Below are 26204 nucleotides of genomic sequence, written 5' to 3' on the forward strand. Positions count from 1 at the left end.
TAGAAAAAAATATATAAAATCCTTATAAATTTGAATAATTTTACAAATATATCAATAAACATTTTATAGTTTGCATACTAGGCACTAGTGAGATTCGTCAATGTTTTTAAACGTCAAAATAACTTGTCATTCTTAAAATTTTCCCTAGTTGGTTGAGAGGTAAATTCAATTAAGTAGCCAAGAAGAATATCCCAACAGAGTCGGGAGCATCTCAACTAAGCCACCGGAACAAGTATTCTTCCTTTTGTTGTTTTATTTATGTAAATTGTTGCAAAAATGAATTTTTTGTTACATGTTTAATATGTTGTTGATCAACGTTTACTTGTATGTTTTTATCAAGTAAATGTAGAATTATAAACATGTTATTTTCTTATTATTGCAATTAAATTGAATGATAAATTTGATTTAGTGACAAGATCTAGGTTAGGTCATCACAAAATATCCTTGTATCATAAAGTAGTTGTTGGTTCTATAACATGGTCAAGCAACCACAAATATTATATATTTTGTATTCATCTTTATAAAAGCTAATGCATGTACTTGTAACAGTGAACATGTTTTCCCGATTTTATCACGCAAAAGAGATGAAGATAAATTACATATTTTCACTCTCGTTAAGTTTTTGCACATTAATTGTGTGATATCTGAACCCAGGTTCATCATTGTACTTTGCAGGAAATAATTGGAAGATCTATGAAAGGAATAAAATTGAAAAAATAACTAATATATGTTTTCACATAACTTAATCAATCATACTCAATTGGTCTAGCTCAAGTGGTTGTGGAGAGAGTGTTAACTCCCTACCCAATATCTAGTTGGAGTGAGTTGTGTATGTAGTGTTATCTCTTCACCCAAGGCCTATTCTCATAAATAGCATGTTGAGTTTATAATGAGTATATTATTATGCAATTTCGAGTTGGCCTTGAGACTTAAAGAATCTAGGGTATACCCTAGGTTCCATCCTCAGAATGAGGATATATGCCCAGGGATTTTCCCAAAGATAATGTTGTCAATCCTAGGTCGAGGCTAATCTGCTTATTGGATGGAAGAAGAATGATCAACCCACAATCAGATGCTTATCACTAGAATTGTGTGAAGCTCGGTCGAGCTTGGACGTCCTTTGGGGTAGTTTTAATTCCCCCAGTGACTTCCATCATCAACCCTCATCACGAAGTCTTAACCTGAAACCTAACAGAAGCTAAACCCACACAAACTAGTCTACACCTCATGGGTTTCTCAGAGATAATGTTACCTAGACTACTAGGAGAAAAAACAATTACCCCTGAGTAAGTTCGAAGCCCCCCATCTCCTTCTACTAGTATGTACATGATGACATGGTGATACTATATTCAGCCTTAGACCATGCAAAAGCAAAGCTTTTTAATGTATAGATATACTTTTCAAATTATACAATTATTTGTAATATCGCACATGTACACACATACACATGCGTGTGCACATGCTCTAGTTAATAGGAAATTAGTGTGCACATGCTCTACCTAATATGCGTGTGCGCACACACTAGTTAATAGGACATTAGAAAAAGTAGTATTGAAATTTTGAAATTTAAAAATAGTCCTCAAGTGCAGAAGGTTGACAGCCAAAATTCCATGCCAGACCTTGGACAATTCCAAGCCCTTTTATATCAGTTATTCTTCCATTACAAATTCTGAAACATACTAACAGTGGCTCCACGCATTAAGGTATCAGCCCAAGACCCAGATATGAAAATCAGCTAATCATCACAGCTGAGTGGCACACTTCACAAGGTAATAGAATGTTTTCCATTCTGTATTTGAATGCCATACAAAATAAATCTCTGCAAAACAGAGTGGCAGATATCCGGAAATAATTCAATAATGAAGAGATTCTAGACAGAAGATGAAGCTAATGGACGCACAAAAAGCATGCCACCGAAGAGCCAGCCTAACCGACATTCAAGCAGTAAAATAGCATAATCTTGAATATAAAAGGTGCATATCAATTTTTCCAAAATGAACGGACAGTTCAAAAATCTCGTGATTCGTAATATATTTTATCATTTGGTTCTTCAAAACTTGTCTCCTACAAAGAATTTCCTAGTTTGTACATTGTTTTAACACTGCACTTTTGTAAAAGAAGCTCCTTTGCCTCGCACAGTCCAACCGCTTCTTCCAAATCATTTCCAGCTTGACGCTTTGTTCGAGTATTCAAGATAAGCCATGCAAAATCGTCCATAACGTAATTTTGCACATAATACACCTCGACTCTTTAAATGCGCTTTTGCATGGATGCATTATTCGTGTCCGTCTTTTAAGCGTTGGGGCCTGAAAAAGGAGACATCTGCGAGGAAACAGGCAAAAATGGCAAACCATGATATTATCGCGATGGTAAAAATAAAAGTTCATAAAAATACCACACAATTTTATTGGACGACTCCAAAAATAGATCAAAAAAATCAAGACTTATTAGCATTTTACTTTAAACCTGGACCTTTCACAAGGAAATTGATATGTGACAGTTGATTGTCATTTGCCGCTCATACAAGGGCAGTTAGATAAGCCATGAAGGTTGGGTAATTCCCCAGCTTAAGAGTGTTTCTTTTAATTCTTACTAAGATGTAAGAAGATGAAGTTCCATTGATGTAAATACGAAGCTTACCGGTCATCCCAACAATGCAAAATGTGCAGGGGACTCTTTCCACAAACGAAGGTAGTGGTTGTTGAAGCTGCACCAATCAGTTGATACAAATAAAAGGCTGGAAACAGACCTGTCACGTTCAGACAAAATTCCTAAAAGATCATCTAGCATGACTTCAGTTCTTCTCAAATTATTGATATTTATCATGTTTTGAAAGTACATTGCGTTGAATTGAGAGAATATAAATCTCAGCAATAACAATCTTTATCAATTTCATAAGACAGAATAATAGCTTACTTTGCGATAACTTAAACAATTTTGGGTGCAGGCTTCCCCATTGCTGCTAACTCTGTCGTGGTAACAATCTCATACACACCAATCTTATAGGCCAGGTGGATGTTCCGGGTGGTTTTGACACCATAGATACACTCTTCACAGTGCAGCAGCTTAGCCAAAAGAATTCTGTAAGAAGCATTTCCCAAACACTGCCAAAGTCCAATAATAAATACACTTTATGCATCTACTTAGCCACTGCGAAGTGACCATTCTACAAAACAGTTCCCTTCTTGGAATATTTCTCTATATACTAAACTTTTCACATATACAGCCAAAGAGGAGATAATTGATCCCAGCTTTAACTCTGAAAAAAAGATGTCAGCTTCATTTTTCCTTGTCATTTTGCTTCATAATACGGAAGTTTTCATCCTGCCAGATATCCACAATGAAAGCCATTTAAATTAATAGCTGTATAAACCAGTGCAATAAGAAGTCTAACGGATAAAAAACAAATAATGGCACAGATTAATATTTCCTCAGTTCCCCACCAGATTGTCAAACGACCAAAAAAAAATAATAACGATTATAGCAGAGAAACTGGCATTGCTTCAAAGAATAGCCTAATTTAATATTTGAAAAATCCAAATCAGCATTACTTGTCATCCCTATCATCTACTCATAAAACATAAAATCAGTTACCCTTGGAAGCTGCACACTATTACTCTTAGCTCTCTCTGATAGCAAGAAAAACTAAACTCACCTCTCTCCAAAAATGAAGCTTTATGCCACCATGTCATGTTGTGAACAGGAAGGACTAAAGGACTTCCCAGGTCACCAGGACCAACAGGGTTGAACAGATGAGACCATGAGCCTAAGAGGTGACCCTACTTTCACCAAGCCAGACTAGAATGCGGGCACCTAATAAATGCAGACCACGTAGTTCAAACTTGGGTCCAACCAACCAAAATAATTGAATCACACAAGTGAACTTTACAAGTAGACTGTGGTTAATAAAATTGCTAGAGCATATCGCATAAGATCAATCCCACCACCTCTCAGAAGCTTAGTCCACCTAACAAAAGTAAATTCAGAGGATCCAAGGAAATTCAATGAAGCATAATTCTCTACTGTAGGAGTGAATGAATTTAATGACTCTTTTAAGGTTAACCAAACTTACTATCTACCCAGCTCCCAGGGTGTAGACCAGTTGTGGACAGATATTGTTAAGGCATTCCTTGTGTAAAGGTTACTGGTTCAAAGTTCAAACCCTAATTTACCCATGTCTGCAGTAGGGGAAGTCGTGGGCACCTAGTGGTAGTGGTAGCAGTCGGATTCAACCCCATATAATGCAAGTACGAGCTCCATCCCAGTTTCCAATGTCACAGCGTTCGCTGAATTTGAACCTTGAGGTTTGGAATTCGGTGAACCTCAAAAATATCTTCAAGTGCATCTTAGGTTCGATGAAGTTCGGCTAAGTTTGCTTTTTCATCCTTGTTTGCTTTAATTTATGTTATTCAATGGGATTCAGAAGTTTGAATTATATTTGGCACCAGTTAATTTCATTATTAGAACAGATTGCAGAAACTTTCACTATTTCTTGAATGCCAAAATCGATAAGCAAATAGCCAGAGGAAGACTGTTGTCCTGGCAAATATGGTTCCAGCAATATGATTTTCAAATACAGTGGATACCAGGCAACTCAAATTGGTTAGCCGATGTGCTAACAAGAGAAATGAATAAAATGTTTAAAGTCAGATTAACCGATCCAAATATTTCATATTTCCATATTAGAGGAAAGAAAGCCCAAGATGATGACAGACAGACAATTATAGCAAGATTCAATAAGCTGTCTGAATTAGCACCACAAGTTGCAGAAGAAATTAAAAAGCTGGTAGGTTTGAGACTGAGGAGGAATGACTGGATTCAAAAAATTAGAGGTTACAAAACCAAAAGTTTAAGCACCAGTCTTGGTATAAAAGAAGAGCTTTGCAAAATATATCCAGGTGAAGGGTTAAAACTTAAAAGTAAAGATCTATCTTAGATCTCTTACAGATATGTGGACCATTAAATGGACTCCCCAGATGATACAGGTATTGAAAATCTTAAATTATTACTGGCTTATAAATTGTGCTGACTTTAGTATTGGAGTGTTTAATAGTGCAAAGTTTTTAAACTTCGAGAACATTCCCATACAAGAAGATCTGGCTAAATGGCTAAGATATCTGAGAATACCAAATATTTGGGAAGAGTTACATAAGGCCTTCAGGCAAAAGTTTTGATGAAGATTATGCACCTGATGATACATTCCCAATGTTCAATATAATTGAACCACATGCATATTGGATGACAGACAAAGGGATATGTAAAAAGAAAAGAACAACAAGTGTTTCTCAAGACATGGAAAGATTGCTCAGATATTTAAGGCTCCAGTCAGCACCTTGGGAAACAGTGGGGATAACAGATGATCTTATTTTTAATCCTTTTGATCAGCTTTGGGAAAACACTGACAAATCAACAAGGGCCTATCTTCTAGTAAATAATAGAAGATTAATATCAGAATTTTCAGAATGGTTCAGAACATTCCCGGAAAAAGCCTTATTCCATTCAAAAGTCATCATTCAAGAAGCAAAAAAACTAATTGGTCCCAAAAGAGAAATAAGATTAATAATTAATGTCAAGTCATTAATTACAATCATGATTTGTTCCGGAAACTGGAATCCGGATGTTTTATGTTTAATAAGTTTAATCCTTGCCTCAGGTGTCTGTAATCTTATTTTTTTGATATCCAATGGCTTAAGGATGAAAAGGTGAATGACAGCTGTTTAAAGTGGATATACGACTCTATAGACAAGGAGTTGGATCTTTATGAACTAGCAGGCTTAGAGCTTCCTGTAAGCCATGTGAAGCATATTTTGGCAGACAAAAGCTTTTCTCAAAGCTATGAAATTGATGCCTTAGCCAACGCCGAAATCAAAGGTACAATAATACAAGAACATTATGGGGTCGGACAATCTTCAATAGCAAAAGCAAAAGATAAAGCAGATTCTCAAGCAATAATGTGGTACAGAGATTCTCGACCAGACCCTGTTCTAGGTGAGTATGCCAACGAGAGGATTCTAGAAGAGCTTCAACTACAAGAGTACAACAATACTTGTGGTGAATGCTCTATGGATATAGACAAGTGTCTGTGTCAGTGACTGATAGGTAAATATTTGTATCTTTACTTTTGTAAACGATAGATTGAGTAGACACCGTTGGGTACGAATCCCAACCCGACCCTCAATCATATCTAGATATTTTAAATGCTTTTTAGTTTTAATTCCAGATTTGGAATCCGAAGAGACTTCTCTGGTCTATTAATAAGTGTATTGAAAGCCTTGTAAGCATCGTTTGGTGTGCTCTCATACTCTGCACTAAGACGGTGTGTGAAATAATTGAGTTAATATAGAAGCCTGCTAGGCCACCTGTCTGAGGACAGTTTGTTTAAATCTCAGTTTGTTTAAAACTTCAAAAGTTGTTGAAAATCTCAAAATTTAGAGGAAGTGGTGTGTTTCTATACTATAAATATGCCCACTTCCTATCTTGTTCTCAACTCAACACATTATCTCTTTGGTATCAAAACCTGTTTTTCTTGCATCGAGGGACTTGCACTCAGGCTTCTCAACATTTTGTTTCCATGACATATCTATTCCAAAACACAAGTTCTCCTTGTGTAGGCCATGCACCTGCCCCCAAGATCTGATTTGCATTATTGCTTTATATGACACACATCAATACATCACCCAACACAATTTATTATCTCTGCAACAAAAGCCATTGTTGGTTTGCAATTCCACATTTCATTGTTTAGCCGCATTTCATTGTTTATCTGTATTAAACATTTTTCGCTGATCACCTATTTTCTAAAATTCATGTGTTTGCTGGACTCGTGTGTAACTATGTGGGGGGGAGGAATACGTGAAGAATTTGGCCAGTTGTTTCATGTTGAAGTTTCTAAGTCTAACAGTTAGAAACCCTACATGCACTTTACTGACTTATTCCTACCTACTTGTTCTGTTAATTAACAAGTAATTTACCATGTAAATACTGAAAATAAATACAAGTGCATGCTCAACACATTACAGATCATAAACTGAAGGAAACAGAAACAAGCACACAAATGACACCGTTATTTTTTGACTAATGTCCCCAAAAAAACCCAATGCGAGAAAAGCGGTGCAGCGATCCGAGGGTTTTATAATTAAGCAGCTCTTTTCTGAGTACACTGGGTGCCAAACTGGCTAACCCAACAGAGATAAAAAAATCTGGCAGCGATACCTCTCTTCGGAAACAGGTATTCAGAAAGCACGCTCCACGAAATCCCTCTCCACCACAATCGAAAGCTCAGCGTCAGCCCTGTTGGCCTCTGTGTTAGCCTGAAACCCTTTGCGTCAGCCTACTGAGGCTCTGTGCAGCCCCTCTGGCTCTCTGCGTCACTCCTACAGCATCTGCGTGGTTGACGCAGGCCCTTTCTGGCTCTACGCAGTCCCTGCTGCCTCTGCGTGGCTCCCTCTGGCTCTGCACAATCTCTGTTGCCTCTGCATAGCTCCCTCTGGCTTTGCAGCTGCCTCTCTCTGCTTCTGAGCTGGTCTCTTGGCACTGTCCCTGCTTCTCTGCCTCGTACTCACTGCTCCTCGCTGCAACTTATCATTGATTCAATCTCTCTTAGCAAACCCCACTCTAGAGAATAGAATGACTAATCACTCTGGTGTATTCTCCAAGTGACCCTCAAGCCTCCTCTTATACTTTTCTCGTTGACAAATCAACGGTCGAGATTAAGTCCCTAATCAACGGCTAAGATTAGATCTGGCTTGATCCATGTCTTTTGGACCATTCCAACACAGTTTTATATTAATTCACATTAATATTTTAATTTCCCTAAGTTTAGACTTAGGGACTCCATTAAAAATATTAATTATTTTAATATCTCCCAAACTGTTTAGAATTTGCCCAAACCCTTTCTGGGTATTGGAGATCTCATGTGCCCTAACCTCTCCACCAAATTTCGCAGCTAAAGCACATTCGATGCTACCCCAAATCAACATTTCAACTTATCAATGATTGTTGTTGAAAAGTGTCGCTAGAGAAGGTCTTCTCAGGTACGTGCCTTGGCCAAAAAGACCTCGAATTTTGTCCTCGAGAAATAGACCTCAATTGTGGTGAGTTAATTTATAGTTTATGGGAATAATCATCACGAGCTCATGCGTAGAGTTGCAGCTCCAATTAAAGGGGAGTCTTCTTCAGTTAACTACAAGATAGATGGCAGTGATACATTTAGAGAGGATGAGTAGGGAGCTTCAGTCCTTGATTGAAGCAAGGACGAGTTAGAGAACCAATTACACTCAGTTAACTAGTCAATCACAACTCATGTTCTACATTTGTAGCTTGACAATTTTGGCAGGGATCGAATTAATAAAAAGGGGACGAAGACACAACATTTCATAGTTGTTTTGTGCACGAAGGACTATGACAATACACAACTTACGAGATTGTGAGAGAGAGCACAAAGGTTTGTGTGAGAGCTCTTTGCTTGTGGTGTGTGTAGGCTTGAGGAGCAAGAACGCATAGGTTATTGTGCTGATTTGCGCACAGAAATAGGAGCTACGTCCTAAATCATAGGAGCCCAAGTGCGCACAAAAATAGGAGGTCCTAGTGCACTAGGAAATTGGGCAAAGGAAGGAGCAAGGATCAAGTGTATGCAAGATGTTTCAAGCTAGGTTAGCAGTGAGAACAAGTGCCTTCTCAAAGTGAAACAGATTGCCTTGTGAGAGATCTAATTGCTCAAACTCTATCAATAAATACTACAACAAAGAAGAGGGTTTTCCTAGTTGAGTTTCCCAAGAAAAATTATTGTGTAATGTGTGACTGTGTTTTTATGTGTGTTTATTCAGCTACTTATAAGTGTTAAGAAATTTTGTGTCTTGATGAAAGATTGTTCATCTAAGTAGTTGCAAAATTTCGTGGAAAATGAACATGGTATCAGAGCAGAGATCTACATGAAGAACAACATAGAGATCAGTTTGTGAATAACAAAGATCAGTTTGTAAAGAACAGAGATCAATTTGTGAGTTTGGAAGAGAAGAGCAGAGCAGTTCCTTGGATAGCAGTCTGGCTTTCCTAGGACTAAGGTCAGATCACAGTTTAGAGGGAGCCTCAAAATTTTTTGCATGGAAGGAGCAAATCACAATAGTGTTGGAAGATAATCGGGTGGGAGAGTTTATCAAGCAGGCTATAGCACCACCTCAAGATCCCCAATAGTTAGTCCAATATACAAAGAATGACACCAAAGCGAGGAAGATCATTCTAGAGGGGGGGTCAAAGACCATATTATTCCTCATCTCCATGAGAAGAAAACAATGTTTGAGATGTTTAAAGCCATCTTAGATTTGTATCAAGGTGCCAATGATGTCAAAAAGCTAGCTCTCAAAGAGAAGCTAAGAAATATTTAAATGAGCAAAGATGAGCCAATTGTCACATATCTTTCAAATTGCACTCGGGTTCATGTTGGGCTAGGTGGTGTGGGTGAGACAGTAGCAGAAAAAAACCTTGTGAGTCTTGCGCTTCTAGAACTCCATTAAGTATTGGTATCGCTTCCAGGATGCAATGAGTGGTAGAGAAAATTTTCCCAGTTGGGAAACATTTTGTGGAGTGATCACGTTCAAGAGGAAATCCGGCGATCGATGAAGATAGAGGATGAGGAAAACTTTGCCTTGCCAGGCAAAAGTAGCAGAGCCAAGGGCAAGAAGGGCCAAGGAGAGGCCAAGTGTAGTCAAAAAGGCAAGAAGAAGAAGAAGGATCTAAGCAGGAACAAGTGCTTCATTGCCATGAGTAACAAGTGCTTCTGGATGTAAGAAGCAAATAGGTGTGAGGATGAAGAATCTCTACAAGTTTCATGTAGAGACTTGCATAGTCTTGAGCAGCAAGGCAGTGAGTCGACAGAGTAAAGAAGTGATGGTTGAGGAGAGCAGAGCTCTGAGGGAGTCCTTAGAGCAAGATAAGATTAGAGTACCTAAGAAGAAGCTACTCAAAAAGGAGCCTCAGCCAGTATCTCAGTTTGAGTCTTGGCTAGATGACAGTTGTGCCAACCAGTGGGATGATAAGGAGCACAGCCTAGGGCAAGTTGAGGCAGCGACTCAGTCAGTGACCCCCATTATAGGGAGAGTTCGAGGCTCGAGCCAAGTGGGCAGGAGATTTATTTGGGGAGGATCATATAAGAGTTGGACCTCCCAGTACCACCTTCATCCAGAGGAAGCAGCCACAAAGATACACGAGGTACATGGCACTTATGACTAAGGTGATAGACTCACAGAGCATTGTTGGAAAGAACAGGCCATCAAATCAAATTCCGCAGAAGAAAGCTGGGATTTCCTCTAGTTCAAAGGGCGCAGTTGCGGCATTGAAGAACGTTGTAGTGTTGGAGACAAATCTAGGGGGGAAGAGGTTCTTCCAAAAGTACCTTCCTCGCTAAGAGGGAGTGTTGAAAAGTGTAGCAAGAGAAGATCTTCTCAGGTGCGCGCCTAGGCCAGAAAGACCTCAAATTTTGTCCTCGGGAGATAGGCTCCAGTCGTGATGAATTAATTTCCAGTTTATGGGAATAATCATCACGAGTTCATGTGTAGAGTTGGAGCTCCAGTTAAAGAGGTGCCTTCTTCAGTTAACTACAAGATAGATGGCAGTTATAAATTTAGAAGAAGACAAGTTGGGAGCTTCAGTAGAGAACTAGTTAGAGTCAGTTAACTAGTCAATCACAACTCATGTTCTAACTTTGTCACTTGTCAATTTTAGCATGTATCGAATTAATAAAAGCAGGATGAAGGCACAAAGTTTCATGGTTGTTTTGTGCACAAAGGACTGTAAAAGACACAGCTCACAGGTTCGTGAGAGAAAGCACAAAGGTTTGTGTGAGAGCACTTTGCTTGTGGAGTGTGGAGGCTTGAGCAAGACACACAGGTTATTGAGCTGATTTGTGCACAGAAATAGGAGTTGTGTCCTAAATAATAGGAGCCCAAGTGCGCACAGAAATAGGAGGTCCTAGTGCACTAGGAAATTGTGCAGCAAGTGCGCAAAGGAACAAGGAGCAGGGATCAAGTGTATGCAGAGTGTTTCAAGCTAGGTTGGCAGTGAGAACAAGTGTGTTCCCGAAGTGAAACAGATTGCCTTGTAAGAGATCTAATTGCTCAAGCTATATCAATAAATACTACAGCAAAGAAGAGAGTTTTCCCAGTTGGGTTTCCCAAGAAAAATTGGGTAAATTGTGTGACTGTGTTTTTATCTGTGTTTATTCCACTGCTTATAAGTCTTAAGAAATTATGTGTCTTTATGAAAGATTGTTCATCTAAGCAGTCGCAGAATTTCGTGGAAAATTAACAATTGCTCTAGATTGATATATTTATGTTGGTTCAACCAAGGTTTTCTATTTCAGCTGATTCTTGATTGCTTGCACAGTGATATCTTTGTGCTGGTTCAACCAAGAATTTTTAGTAATCTTGTCATTTCATTTATAAGACTTAGGGCTTGACACTTTCTTTTCATCCCATGCACACCATCTGTACGTACAAGCATTGCATGTCATTCCTAAAGGGAATAGTTTAACTGATATGCTTTATGGACCCATATACAACCAAAATTAATCAAACACAACCAAAATCAGCAAATATACAACCAAAACAGGTCCAAAGGGTAAAACGCTAAGACTATTTTTCTAAACCATAGCACTTCCTATCAATCATTTACACTTCTCGAATCTCCATCAATCACCACCCATTGCTGAATATCATTTTCACTTCTCCAGCAGGAGGTTCCCATAAACAGCAGTGGATGCTCAAATGTGTAAGTCACTAAAGACTCCACTCCTACTTGCGACTCTATTGGCCTGTAGATTGAGAGTCGATGTAGGTACACATTTTGGACTCATTTTTTGTGCATATAATAACTGCTAATGCAAATCAAGAAGATCCCATAGATCTCACATGTTATTAAAACTGAGGGAGACACATGTTTATTTGTTATCCCAATTTCAGCTATCATCAATATCCATAACCATTGCACGCCATTTCTAAAGCATGACACTCCACATCAATCACTTATACTTCTCCATCAACCACCACCCCATTGTTGAACATCATTTTCATTTCTCCAGCCAGAGGTTCATAACCATTGCACGCCATTTCTAAAGCATGACACTCCACATCAATCACTTATACTTCTCCATCAACCACCACCCCATTGTTGAACATCATTTTCATTTCTCCAGCCAGAGGTTCCCATAGAGGATGATGGACCCCCAAATGTATAGGTCACCAAGGACTCTATTCCTTTTTGCCCCTCTATAAGCCTAAAGACCCCAGGTATCATCAATATCTATGACCATTGCATGCCATTTCTAAAGCATAACACTCCATATCAATCATTTACATGTCTCCATCAATCCCCACTCACTGTTGAACATCGTTTTCACTTCTACAGCTGGAGGTTGCCATAGAGGATGATGGACCCTCAAATGTGTAGGTTACTAAGGATCCACTCCACTCCTCTCTACCACTCTATTGACCTATAGATTGACAGTAGATGTAGGCACACATTTTGGACTCCTTTTTCGTGCATGCAATTAATAACTGCTAATGCAGATCAACAAGACCGAATCAATCTCTCATATTACTACAACTGATAGGGAGATATAGATGTTTATTTGATGGCAAAAACCTCATCTATTTATGGTATGAATGCAGAGAAAGAGTTCATATAGCCTATCATTGCACCATACGGAACATGTTTTATTCATTAGCACAAGATTAAGGTACAAGAGGCATTGATGTCTATAGTTGTTAGCAATAATTGGGATTGATGCGGTGGTTTCATCTAGTAGTGGTGGGTTTTAGTACAATTGATCTTATAGTAAGCTTGTCCATTACTGTAATGAACTAGATTATAGGTCCCACTTAGGAATTTCACATTTGCAGTTTTCGGGTGAATTAACGCATCTCACCTTATTAGTTATTACCTATTTTCTAAAATCAGCATGCTTATTGGACTCGTCCCCATGTCTCAATATATATATATATATATATATATATTTTTTGTTGGGGGGGGGGGGGGGGGGGACAACTATTCCAGCTTATTACACAAATGCTTGGAGATTGGGAACCTTTTATTGGTTCACCTAACTAAGAATTTTGATAAAGTACTGTCATTTCGGGGGGGGGGGGCGGGCGCGGGTTTGTAAGATTGGTGATCTCCAACTAGTTTGACAACTATTCCAGCTTATTACACAAATGCTTGGAGATTGGTTCACCTTTTATTGGTTCACCTAACTAAGAATTTTGATAAAGTACTGTCATTTCTTTAAAAAGATTTAGGACTTGTTATCACATAAATCTGCATCAATAGATTTGCGCAATAACTAGAGGCAACCTAGCCATACCACTACTAGACTAGGTCACATGGTTTGAGTTCAACTTTGAATTCAACAATGATCAAATTTGGCTTCAGCAAGAATTTCTCATTGAGATTCAGAAGACATTTGGCATTCAATTCGCATATATGTATAGTCACATGACACGAGACATGGAGGACAGGGAAATACAAGTATTCGACACGAGACACAATGACCCCAGAAATAAGACACGAGGGACACATTTTGTATATATATTAAAAAAATACAGAAATATAGTGCCTGATCCATATTTTTTAGAAAATAGAAGATCTACATATATAAACCATTATGATATCCATTTAGTATTTAGTAATTTACTAGTTAGTTTATTAATTTACTACATCAATGATGTTCACAGTTCAATGTGCATTGCTCATGTTATTAACAATTGTTCAAGCACATAAGAAACTACTAACAAGAAAGTTAGAAATATCATGATTATAAACAAAACCTAGAAATTTAGAAGTTGTGAACTGAACTTTCAATATGAAGTTGTGAGCAATGTGCTCGAATCCGACAGAATTCCTTCACATTGCACAGCAAATTTGATTTCGGCAGCGAGAAAACTCAACTTCGGCAGTGAACAATGACAAAAAATTTTAAAAACCCAAAAATAAACCATGTCGTGGTTTTTAAATGTCACTTTTCATGGGACACGTGTCGTAAGAGCAAAAAATGTTAGGGCGTGTTTTCTCCACGTCCAAAACACGTCTCGATTGGAGGTCACAAAAAAAACAGTTTCATCATGTTTTATGGCACGTTTTAGGGCACATTTCGTGTCTGACACATGAGATAAGACACGAGACCCAAAGGGACGTGTCCTCTGACTTATATATATACAACTTTTGTCTCATGGAAGAAATTGCAATTCCAAAATGCCATGGAGGGTGGGGGCTTAAAAATGTGTTCATGTTCTCAAAAGCTCTCGTTGTTAAGAACATATGGAGGCCACCGCAAGCTCAAGACCGATGGGTGCACGTCATAAGGGGAAAATTTCTTGCCCCTAATTCCATTAAGAATTGAGTCAAAGCCCCTATCAAAAACACACTCAATCATCTAGAAAGAAACTACTCCAAACTTCCCCCTAATCAAGAAATGGTTGACTTGGCAAGAAGGCAAGGAGGACAAGGTCCAAGTTAGCCTCAATCCTTGGTTTGGGAGCAAGGGCTCTTACAAATTTCCAATCCCACTCATTCAGGATTTCAGCCTCAAAGGATTCTACACATTGCAACATGTAGCAAGTGGACCATGTGTAAGTAATCATCAGGAACAATGGCTCTCATGGAGGGAGTAAGACCTTAGGGAGGAATTTGTAGATGTTTGGAAGGCCTAAATTGAAAGCTTTTGTATCAATCTGAACGATGAGAAAAATAAACTTATTTGATCATTGAAACCCTCTAAGAGTTATGAAACAAAGCTAGATACAAGGCCTTGGCAATTGAAGGAACAAAGAACCCAATGCTCTAATGGTGGAAACCTGTGTAAAAGTTTAAATGCCCTACAAAATCAAAAATCTTTATGCGTCTTCTCCTCTATAACAAAGCCCTCGCCTATGTTTCTCTACTAAAAAGAAGTTTTGAGTGTCCAAGTAGATGTTATCTTGTGAAGGCGGCCTTGAAACCGACACCCATCTCATAATCTTCCACCCATCTACTTGAAACAAGTTTGGAGAGAGATTGAAGGCTTAACAAGACTTCACAATGTTGGAAAATGTAACTAGTTTCAGTCTTCATAATTGTCAATGTACTCATGTCATTATGTATATCTTATGTTACAAGAAAAAGTAGAAAGAAAAATATTATTTTAAAGCATGGGTTTCATGCTTCATTTTATTGGTCATCTAGCTCAAGCATGTTCTTCATGCTTCTAGGGTAATTCAAGCCAAAAATAATATGTTTCTTGAGTCAAAAAAGTCTTTATTATTTGTATAAGACCCTATTGGGCAAGTTGTAACATGTAAAAGATATTGTTTTGAGTCTAGAAAGTCAATGTGAGCCTCCAAGCACAAGTCAGCCCTATTAGTGACAAGTCGACTAAGAAGAGGCTATTCAACCGCCACAGGTTGGTATATATAAGAGCAGCTTCGACCTCGTTATAACACAATTCGATCTGCAATAAGAAGAGTTTGATCTCAAGCAAGAAAAGGAAGAAAAGAAGAGCAAAGAAGGCTAGAAGATAATGAAGAAGACCAAGCGAACGAAGGAGACCTTATCTCTATCTATTTTTGTCCACACGTGCGAAGGTTAGGGTTTTTGCGGGCTGAGAATTACAAGCCTGATTTGTAGGAGGCCAAGAATTGCATCTGCAAGTTGCAAGAGGGTCGAAACTCTAATTTGACCTAGTTTGACTTTCGTTGACTTTGGAGACATTGAATTGCTTGAGGGAGGACTTCTTGAAAGGTTGACACATGCTAGAAAGAAGGGTTTCTGCTATTCAAAAGGACCAAAGTTGCAGATCTAAAGTAGAAGGCCAAAATTCTAAAGTGAAGCAGATTTGAAATGGTTTGACCTTTGTTGACTTGGTCAAAATTTGACTTGTTTGGAAGATATTCTTTAAGGGATGACTTGGTGCTTGGAGGAAGTTTTGACTTCGGTTTTAGGGTCTTGGATTTCTCATTTGAATTGATTTTATAATAAGAGAAGAGATTCTTTATGGGTTTACCCCTTGGAGGGGTTTTGCCCTAGCTTGGAGCCCATATTTGTGTCCATTGTCTCTATTATTTATGCTCTTGATAAGTGTTTGATGAAAAGAATCTAATTAAGAACAAGAAGAAGATAACATAAGTTCACAAGCTTTTATCAAGGTTAAGGAGAATTGAATTAGTAGCTGCCCTACCAAATTCTCCAACATGGTATCCGAGATAAGGTGAAAAAGCGAAGGTAACTTGAAGATCATATTGTTGACATAAAAGGATTGCTTATCAAGGGGAAGCATTTGCAAAAGGACACAAAGAAAGAAGAAGAAGACCTATTGACCTAGAAGAAAGGTTACTACATCAAACTTTCATGGAAGATCTCATCATCTCAAGAAGGATCAAGATCTCATTGAAGGAAGGATAAACTCTTGGTGAAGACTCTCTAGTGCACTCCATCATCTTTAAGAAGAGGAAGCATCAGAGAATCTTGGGATCATTATCCACTCTTTGAAGTTGTTTGAAGACACTATTGTTGAAGGCATCCTAAAAGTCATCATTCTAGGGCACCTTTGAAGTCTCCTTTAGGTCTTGAAAACATCAAGATAGTTGGAAACATCGTCAAGGACTCTTAGTTGACAAGTATCATTTTGTCTTCTATGTCTCAATCTACAAATCATATGGCTACATTTTGCAAGGAAAACAACAAGCTCGTTGGATCAGCAAACTTTTTAGCATGGAAGAAGAGGATTGACTTGACAATCACAGAAAATGAAGTCATGAAGTATGTTCTTGGCGAAGTTGTTGTACCAGACAAAGAGAAGACTCGATAGATAGCAAAATACAAGAAGGGAGAAATGAGGGCACAAAGAATCATTGTTGAATCTATTAAGGGTCATCGTGTTCCCTTTGTTGTTGATTTGAAGACATCCAAGGCTATGTATGATAAGTTGGTAAAATTGTACTCTATAAGTACATCACATCAAAATATATCCTTGAGGAATCGACTATATAGAATAAGGAAATCAAAGGATGAAGACATGGCCACTTATCTTATGAAGATCTCACAAATAACTTCAGAAACCCTAGCTGCAGCTCGCACGTGTGAGAGGTATAGGCCCAAAAATAGTCATTTACCACTTCACTCTTCCTTAGTTTCTCCTCTTTCTCGTCAGCTGTTTAGGCTTCTTTTCTTGGTGGTCGAACGCTTCTTGCTTGAATGTATGTGTCTCCCAAATGAGGTCAATGGCACACTTATATATACCTTTTTTGTAGCTCGGACAGCCTTAATGAGGCCTACTTGTCATTGTTAGGCCAACTTGACTCGTTGAAGGTCGACTTGGTCTTGGAGGGAGTCTTTTGACTCTTTTGACTCTAAATAAATTCCTTTTACAACATGCCCAATAAGGTCTTTACATATGACAATGACTTCTTTGACTTCTTAACTTCATGAAAAAATCCTAAAAGCACTCAATGGGTGCTTGACCTACAAATCAAATGACATTGAGCATGAAATCCACACTACAGAATAACAATAATAAATTTTTCTTTTTCTCTTTATTAAATCATGATTACATAAGACATTATGAAGACGGAACCTAGTTACATATTTCAACATGGTAAACATGGTCTCCGGATAAAGAAAGACAGAGAGTTAATAATGACAACTCCAAGCTAATCCATGGGCACCTTGATTAAAATTGAATGCATGGAAAAGAATTCTTGTACAATATTGACATGAATCATGCGTAAGGATATTGATCTCAAAGAATTCAAGTAAGCAATTACTTTGATCAAAGAGCCATCATGATAAGGTAAGTTTGATATTGATATTTTGATATTGGTTATCTGGTTGACATATTGTTTCGCTACCTCGAAGGATATTGCAAAAATGCATAATGACAGTTGAGCCAAGATTAACTGCTGGTGTTGAACTCAATTCAAAGAACATATGGATTGAGTGAATGGTTTTGACAATCCTTGAAGCATTATGTAGTCAAGATGTTCACATCATCATCTTGGGATTGAAAGGTAGCAATATAAGAGGATAACCTGATGTTCATGAAGATCACTTTCATGTTTAAAGGGAGCTATGATTAACTCTATTTTGATAGGCTCAATATAATGCCTTCATTGATGATAACTAAAGGAAAGTGATGTGAAAGATTGATGGCCTGAACCCTGTCACAAGATTAAAAGGAAAAGGATGGCTCCATAAGGTAAAAGCTCAATACGATGAGTTACAAAAGAAAAGAAGGATCCATGCAACTACTACTTGAAGATCCCCATGAAGAACTGGTATCTAATATATCTATGAAGACAAGCTAAAGAGATTGTGGTTATAGCTTCCGCATTGAAAGGAAGTGAAAGAATCTCCTCTACGATTTAGAGGGAGTAAGAAGACTCCTTAAATAATTGAAAAGGAGCAAGGATCAATTCCCTAATCAAGAGGGAACAAGGATCTCCTCTCTAGTTGAGAGGGAGTGACGTTGGACGTCATATTCTCGTCTTCATGTGTCATGCACTAGGCCAGGTCTAATAGTCGTATGTCTAAGTGAAGGCCATGGAGGGAGAATGGTGGATGGAGGATTGGATAAGCATCTAAGATTAATACTCCTTGAGGAGAAAGAATCAAATATAGGAAGTATTCTTGTTGACCGACACTCTTTGAGAATTGGACAGGCATCCCAAACAAGAGTGGTCGAACAGGATTGTTATTCTTTGAGGATTGGGAATCCAAGATAAGAATAGTCCTAAAAGGGCATACCTAGTGAACATCCAGATGGGGTATGTACCTTGAGAGGTAGTGTGGTAGCTCACGTAAAGCCTCCCAGCATTTTGATCTAATATGAGAAGAGCTTGTCAAGTTAATCCCTTACTATGTTGACAATGTAGGTCATTATGCGGACGCTGAAAGATGGCTTACCAATCCTACTCTTCTTATGAGAACTCTTCAGTTTGAGAATATCCTTGCACCAAATGTACAATTATGAATACCTCCCTAGTTAAGAAGGAGCGTTGGAAAATGTAACTAGCTTTGTATTTCATAATTGTCAGTGTACTCATGTCATTATGTATTCTTATGTTACAAGAAAAAAGAAAAAAGGAGAAATATTGTTTTAAAGCATGGGTTTCATGCTTCATTTATTGGTTATCTAGATCAAGCATGTTCTTCATGCTTCTAGGGTTTGTCAAGTCAAAAAGAATATTTTTCTCGAGTCAAAAGAGTCTTTATTATTTGTATAAGACCCTATTGGGCAAGTTGTAACATGTAAAAGATATTGTTTTGAGTCTAGAAAGTCAATGTGAGCCTCCAAGCACAAGTTGGCCCTATCAGTGACAAGTCAGCCTAGAAGAGGATATTCAATCTCCACAAATTGGTATATATGAGAGCAGCTTCGACTTCCTTAGAACACAATTCGATTTGCAATAAGATGAATTCAATCTCAAGCAAGAAAAGGAAGAAAAGAAGAGCGAAGAAGGCTAGAAGACAAGGAAGAAGACCAAGCGAAGGAAGGAGACCTTATCTCTATCTATTTTTGTCTACACGTGCGAAGGTTAGGGCTTTTGTAGGACGAAAATTACAAGTATGAGTCGCAGGAGGCCGAGAATTGCAGATCCAAGTTGCAGATGGGTCGAAACTCTAATTTGACCTAGTTTGAATTTCGTTGACTTTAGAGACATTAACTTACTTGAGGGAGGACTTCTTGAAAGGTTGACATGTTCTAGAAAGAAGGGTTTAGGTTGTTCCAAAGGACTAACGTTGCAGATCTAAAGTAGAAGGCCAAAATTCTAAATTGAAGCAAATTTGAAGTGGTTTGACCTTTGTTGACTTGGTCAAACTTTGACTTGTTTGGAAGAAACTCTTGAAGCGCTAACTTGGTGCTTGGATGAAATTTTGACTTTGGTTTTTAGGGTCTTGGTTTCCTCATTTGAACTTATTCTATAACAAGAGAAGAGATTCTTTTTGGGTTTACCCCTGGGAGGGGTTTTACCCTGGCTTGGAGCCTATATCTATGTCCATTGTCTCTATTGTTTATGCTCTTGATATTGTTTGATTAAAAGAATCTAATTAAGAGCAAGAAGAAGATAACATAAGTTCACAAGCTTTTATCACAGTTAAAGGAGAATTGAATTAATAGTTGCCCTACGACACTCTCCAACACACAACAGATGGGATGGGAGCATATTGAAGAAGCATTGAGGAAATGGGGCCAAAGTAATGACACAAAGATGTACAAAGCTCTCCCCTTCAATTATGCTTAAGGGATCTAGTTGGCCAAAACCGCCAAATTATTTGAGTGTTTAGACACATTGCCTCTCAAATGTGCCACTCAAAGCCTCAACATTCAAAGTGTTTATCTTCAATTCTCCTCCTCTACTCATAATCGAGTCTTAGTAGGCCATGTTACCCACCAAAAAGTGGGTAGCCCATAGGAGAAATTTTCTCCTCCTTAGACAATTAGTTAGCCAACAACCCTATTGATCGACACATGACCTGATGACATGGATCCTCCACATACTGCACTAGTCAAATTTCTCTCCCATCCAACGTTCCGTTTTGAAGGAAGGTGAGGTCATTTATTAGCTAGTACATTACCATTTTGTAATCATGTGCTTTTACTTTATGTTTTGGGGAATACTAACATGAATCAAGGGATGATTGGAATGATTAACCGATCTTGATTGTATTCTTGTTCACTAACTTTTGGGAGGTTCATCTTTGACTTTAGTCGAGTGGGACCTCCTCCGAGGCCTTAGGGTTACAACGACACTACTGGGAATGCTTCGATTGAAGTAGTGTGCCCAAGATATTTCATACTTAACACTTTCCATTTTTCCCCATTATTCCATCTCCATTCTTCAAGTTGGCAATCATTGGTCATGGGGATTGGCACCTTCTCATTCACATCCTTGAGTCTGGGCCAAAAATCGTTTCCCTAGAGGTTGATGCAGCTAAAAGAAAGAAGCAAACAAAAGCCACAATGAAAGAAAAAGATAAAATGCAAAAGACGGTTGGGACAAAAATTAGCGCATGGGTTAAATCCTAGCATGAGCTCTACCCCTGTCATTAGCCATCATTTGGTTCCTCGAGCACATGATACTCCATCCATAAGAAGGAACTCTTGCATTGTCCCAACCTTGACGAGCGATAAATTGCTTCATTATTAAGGGGTAATAAATGTTAAATCACAAAAAGCAAGTTGGGGCTCTTGAGCTATGCACGCAAATCAAAGAATTATCATAAAGAAGTAAAGGGCGCACCAAAAGGGTGGAAAACACAGGCCAAGGTCATGGGTAATTCATGCGTCCACGATATCTCCCTCCTTACATCTATATACTCATGATGTTGGACCACCATTAGCTACTCACTTGGCTATGGCACCTAGACCTAAAGTCATGCCCACTCCATTGCCACCATTTTCACATGCACCTATGGATTGATGCACTAACTTGGGACCTGTCACTTCCCCATAGGGGCTAAAAACACCTAATAGGGCTATCGATCTAGCCACCCCTAACATAAGAGAGGGAACACCTATACAAGACTTGGTCTAGTTAGATATGTGAAGGTGATCTTTGGTGAAGTATTAATTGTGCCCCTAACATTACGTATGGCCCACTATGACGCATCCAAGGTTTTGTTATCTAATGATTGTTGGACTGCACTTGATCTTGAGGGGGGTTTGTCAAGTGATTCTCATCACATTAGCAAATGGCTTCTTGAAGTGATCGCCCCACCCCCTTAGCAGAGCAGCAAAGGTCGTACCATCCATTGCAGAGAGAGAGAGAGAGATTGACCTTGATGATGCAACGTTGTTTATCCAGAGCAGAGCGTTGGACTATCTAATGACCCCACATGATGCTTGACACACCGAGGGACCCCTAGATGCTGAAACACTGAGCCCATGAAGAATGGTTTTGGAGATATTGATGATGTGTCTAGTGGACCCAGGATGCGACCAAGCTGGCCTTGACATTGTTTGATGGGCATCACTTATCCCAAGGCTTAGATGATGATGGTCATCCTTGACATGACAACAGAAGACTTGTACATCACCTTGGGGCCCTAACTCTTGAGTTACTGAGTGCCACATCACCCCTCTTGCTCCTTTGAGGGTGACGTAGGGCACCATGGACATGACATATTGGGATGGAGTAACTTTGGAGGCTTGCACATGATCCTTGAAGATGCATATTGGAGAATGGAGCACGCATTAACCCTTATCACGCCTTTCAGTGGCTTATTGAGCTCATTTGAAAAATGGTGTCATGCTTTAGGAGCATTTTCTCCCACATTTGTGAGATTTTATGGCACATTTGTTATGATTTTGAACAATGAGGTTGTCTTGTAACCTCTTTCTTGTGGAGCACTTAAAGAAAACTTGTCAATTGGGATTTTTAGTTGAATTATTGTAAAAATGAGTGGGAGAACGCTCATATAAATAGAGCCTCCCCTCATTTTCTCTTTTCATCGTCACACATGTAATCCAACCGCTCTCCAAGAGAGTGTGACTTGTCTTTTTTTTCGCTACATTGAGCAAAATGTGAAGTTTATGGATGTGCCTTGCTATTGGAAGTGATTATTGCTTGGTGAAATTGCTTTGGGATTGAAAGAAGTGCTTCTACGAAGGATTGTTGTAATTTTCTTGATTATCATTGATATTTTGCATGCTTTAATGTTTAAAGTAGGGTTTCATTTGTTCCATTACTAAATGCTTATCATTGCTTGAATTTTGCTTTATAATTGCATGTAAAATTGTCATCTTCAAGGCCTAAAACAAAACTATACACGTGCAAACCTTATACTTAATTTCTCCCCTCACAAGAACAATAGTTAAGGTTTTAGAAGTGGATGCCCTAGAGCATCCCCCTTTACTCCTTCAATATCCTTCCTTGGAAATTTGCATTATAAAGGACTCCATTATTAACCCTAGTAGGATAAGGCATTGGTCCAAGAGTGTGTTGCATCTTTAAATCTAAACAAAAACCTTATTCTTTTCCTTCTCCTAGATGGCTAGGTCAGTCATTAGGGTTTAGGTACAAATTATGTATAAAACTTCTTGTTTTATTCCACGAGGGTGGCTTATAATTGGAGTTAGTCTCTATAAATCATATTATAAGAAAAATCTAGCATATTGGATAGCCTTGAATAACTTAGAAGGGTTGATGTCACCCTTTATTTTTGTTGTTTATGCACATCTAATAGCCATAAAATTGTTTTCCCTAGTTTATCCCTAGTCTTTATTCAAATTCCTCACTCCATTCTTGTTGAAGATAATTTGGATGGCTTTTCTTAGGTTACTATATGTGATTGCATGCCCTATTATTGAAGGTCATTCAAACCCTAACTTATAGCAGCCCATATAGTGATCTAACCTTATTACTTGACCTTAGTATTGAAAACCTAGGTCATCTTTGGCGTTGCCAAGTGTTTATCCATCTTTAGACCGTCAAAAACTTATCACATCGAGCCCTACTTTTAGAATGCCCTCATAGGTGATTTAGGGAAGCCTCCCTTGTAGTTTAAATCCCACTAAAGAGCAAGAGGAAAGTTGCTAAGGTAACAATGGAAATCGTTCCTCATTGTTTCCATAAGGTCTACCCCCTCGCCTAGTGAGGTTTTGCACCGAACCTGCTAGATTTTGCAGCAATGGGCCATATAAATGAAAAAAAAAACCTAGGCTTACTTTAATGGAGCTTTTAATGGTGATCCATCCATTAGTGGGGCTAGCGGAATTATCTTCATCTCTGCAAACCACACCATCCCTTTCGAGGTTGGAATTAGATAAGCCACAAACAATTTCAATGAACTTTTGGCTCTTCTTTTTGGTACTGGAAAAAGGTCTTACACATCCAAATTAAGGGTGACTCACTATTAGTCATTCAATGGATGAAAGGAGACTCCATTATGAGGAATTTTATGCAAAATCCAAGAGTTTGAAACCTCAAGAACTTGCAAACACGCCTCTCCTTCACACATGTCTACAAGGACAAAAATACAGAAGCAAATAGCCTTTCCAAAGAAGGATTAGAGTTGCACGAAGGAACCTATAAGATCCTTGAATCCTATGAAGGATAATACACTTATATCTTCATGAACCCTAGTTTTAATTTTTTCTATTTTTAATATTACGTACAAATGATCTGAACATTTGTAGTTTTTGTGACTTTTTTGGGGAATTCTAAGTGTAATTTTAATGATCTATTTAGAAGTTCAATTTTTTGTTTGGGAAAGGAATGGTTATAGGAAATGGATAGAAGCAAGACATATGCTCTTGATTTTCAAACAACTTCTAATCTTTGATGAAAAATTTTAAGTACCTTTGCATATGCCCTTTCGAGGCAAGATAAAATACCACACAATATTTGTTTGTATAATATTCTTATACTTGATAAAATTACTTGACATTTTTCCTTGGACACACACAAAACATTATAAATGTTACATTAAGAGAAAAATATATGAATGAAATCTTAAAAAACAGAATTAAATGCTTAGTTACATGGGAACTGCTCCCAATATGTAGGGAAACCATTCCAACAGTTCCTACGCTCTCAGGAGCTTTGGAATGGGAGCGAAACGTTCCATTTTCATGCGGAACGGCAACGAGAGTAAGAGGATCTTTTTGGCACGTGGATCACCTTGATCAGGGAACGTGTGAGCGTGTTTTCAACTTTCCCACAAGCCATGCGTTCCAGTGAGCTTATTAATCTAGCATGGTCGCAACCTTGGCGTCTCTAGGGATCAGATTCTTGTATTTTCCTTTTCCTTGAATATATTTGTTACCTTACCATACCTGCAACGTCTCCTGTGCATGATTGCCCAAAACCTGCTTACATGCTTACCAGACCTACTTGCATCTCCCGTCGTCCAAAACTTGCTTGCGTGCTTACTAGAGAAGTAGATTGTGGTGTGTGAACCGATCAATTGAACAAGGTGTGAAGATATTGTGCGAAAATACCTCTAATATCAACAAAAACACGACGGCAGTATGATATTGAGGTGTTCACACGATACTCTCTTTTGCGTTGCATGTTCTAACTTCTAACTCACTAGCCCACCGTAATTCATCATATTTGGGTTTCAAATTCAATTCCTCACCAAATACAGTATTGTAAATAATCATTTTTGCTTTACCCTATTTTTGTTTCATATATTTTTGTCATTCATAATTCATATCATCAATTTGTTTCTTGATTACATATATTTATATTAAAGGGCTATTTCATCTCTTTAACTCCAATAACTCATATTAAATTGGTTGCTTAAATCTTTATAAATTGATTTTAAAATATTTATATAATAAAAAATTAACTTTTTATTATTAAAATTATTTCATATTTAAAATAAAATTTAAAAAGAAAAAAAAAATTGTTTTGTCATTCTTTCTTCTAGGAAATATTGTGTCACATACATAAAATGTCCAAAGGTATATTCTATAACTTAATATAAGGAAGATTTAGATTTGTAATTCTTTTTATGTTCTATTTGAAGTAGACATGTATCCCTTTTATAATAAGAAAAAAATATTTAATAAATAAAAAAACAATGCCTACTATAATTAAAAAACAAAAATAAGCATACATATTTTGTTAGTTTTAATTAAAGGCATTATAAAACATGTTTTATTGAATCTCAAATGTTGTTCTAAACTAATTTTGATTATTGAATGGATATTATTAATATCTTTAATATTATTACAAATTTTAAATTTTAAAAAATATAAGAATTTTAAATTATATAATTAATTTTTTTAATATCATATAATTTTTATTATATAATATTTCCGCTCCCGATCAGTCGTCTAAATTTTGGGGAAACTTCTAGCTGTTCCCGATACCCGTACCCAAGTTCCCCCGTTTCAGAAGCTCGCGCAACATAGATTAAATGTTATATTAAAAAAAATATACTAATGAAATCTATAAAGTTGTGAAGGTCACGAGTTATAGTTAACATTAACAGGGAACAAAGGTTATAGTTATGTTAAAAAATGACAATGCTCATAACATAACCCACACGTGCCAAGCATTGACCCTATCGGCATGCATGGATGCACTCCATCGATGCTTTAAGGAACACACATTTTTATAAATTTGTTGGCTCTTGGAGGCACATCAGCCCTCGTATAAACAAACTTTTGATCCTCATTATCCTCATTATAGAAGAGTGATTTGGATATGGATGGACCTATTACTATGACT

General features: G+C 37.8%; 1 protein-coding gene across 14 annotated transcripts in view; it reads right to left on the reverse strand.

The window, feature by feature from the left end:
• Nucleotides 1–2249: 2249 nt before the first annotated feature.
• Nucleotides 2250–26204, reverse strand: part of LOC149169372 (Protein phosphatase 2C family protein) — a 64687-nt gene continuing 40732 nt past the window's right edge. For 11 of the 14 annotated variants that reach the window (XM_089428693.1, XM_089428690.1, XM_089428692.1 and 8 more), the window contains 3 exons: nucleotides 2917–3324; nucleotides 2641–2749; nucleotides 2250–2322 (listed from right to left, as the gene is read on the reverse strand). Coding sequence is in view for 1 of the 14 variants with exons in the window: in XM_089428685.1 (XP_089284811.1) it covers nucleotides 3280–3324 (45 nt within the window). In the remaining 13 variants the exon portion in view is untranslated. Of the gene's footprint in view, nucleotides 2323–2640; nucleotides 2772–2916; nucleotides 3325–26204 lie in introns of all 14 variants that reach the window. The other 3 variants (XM_089428684.1, XM_089428681.1, XM_089428680.1) reach the window with 3 other exon arrangements.

Source organism: Pinus tabuliformis, chromosome 4_2 (assembly GCF_031772625.1).
Source record: "Pinus tabuliformis cultivar Carrire ecotype Pingquan chromosome 4_2, CPIR1, whole genome shotgun sequence".
Taxonomy (NCBI): Eukaryota; Viridiplantae; Streptophyta; class Pinopsida; order Pinales; family Pinaceae; genus Pinus; species Pinus tabuliformis.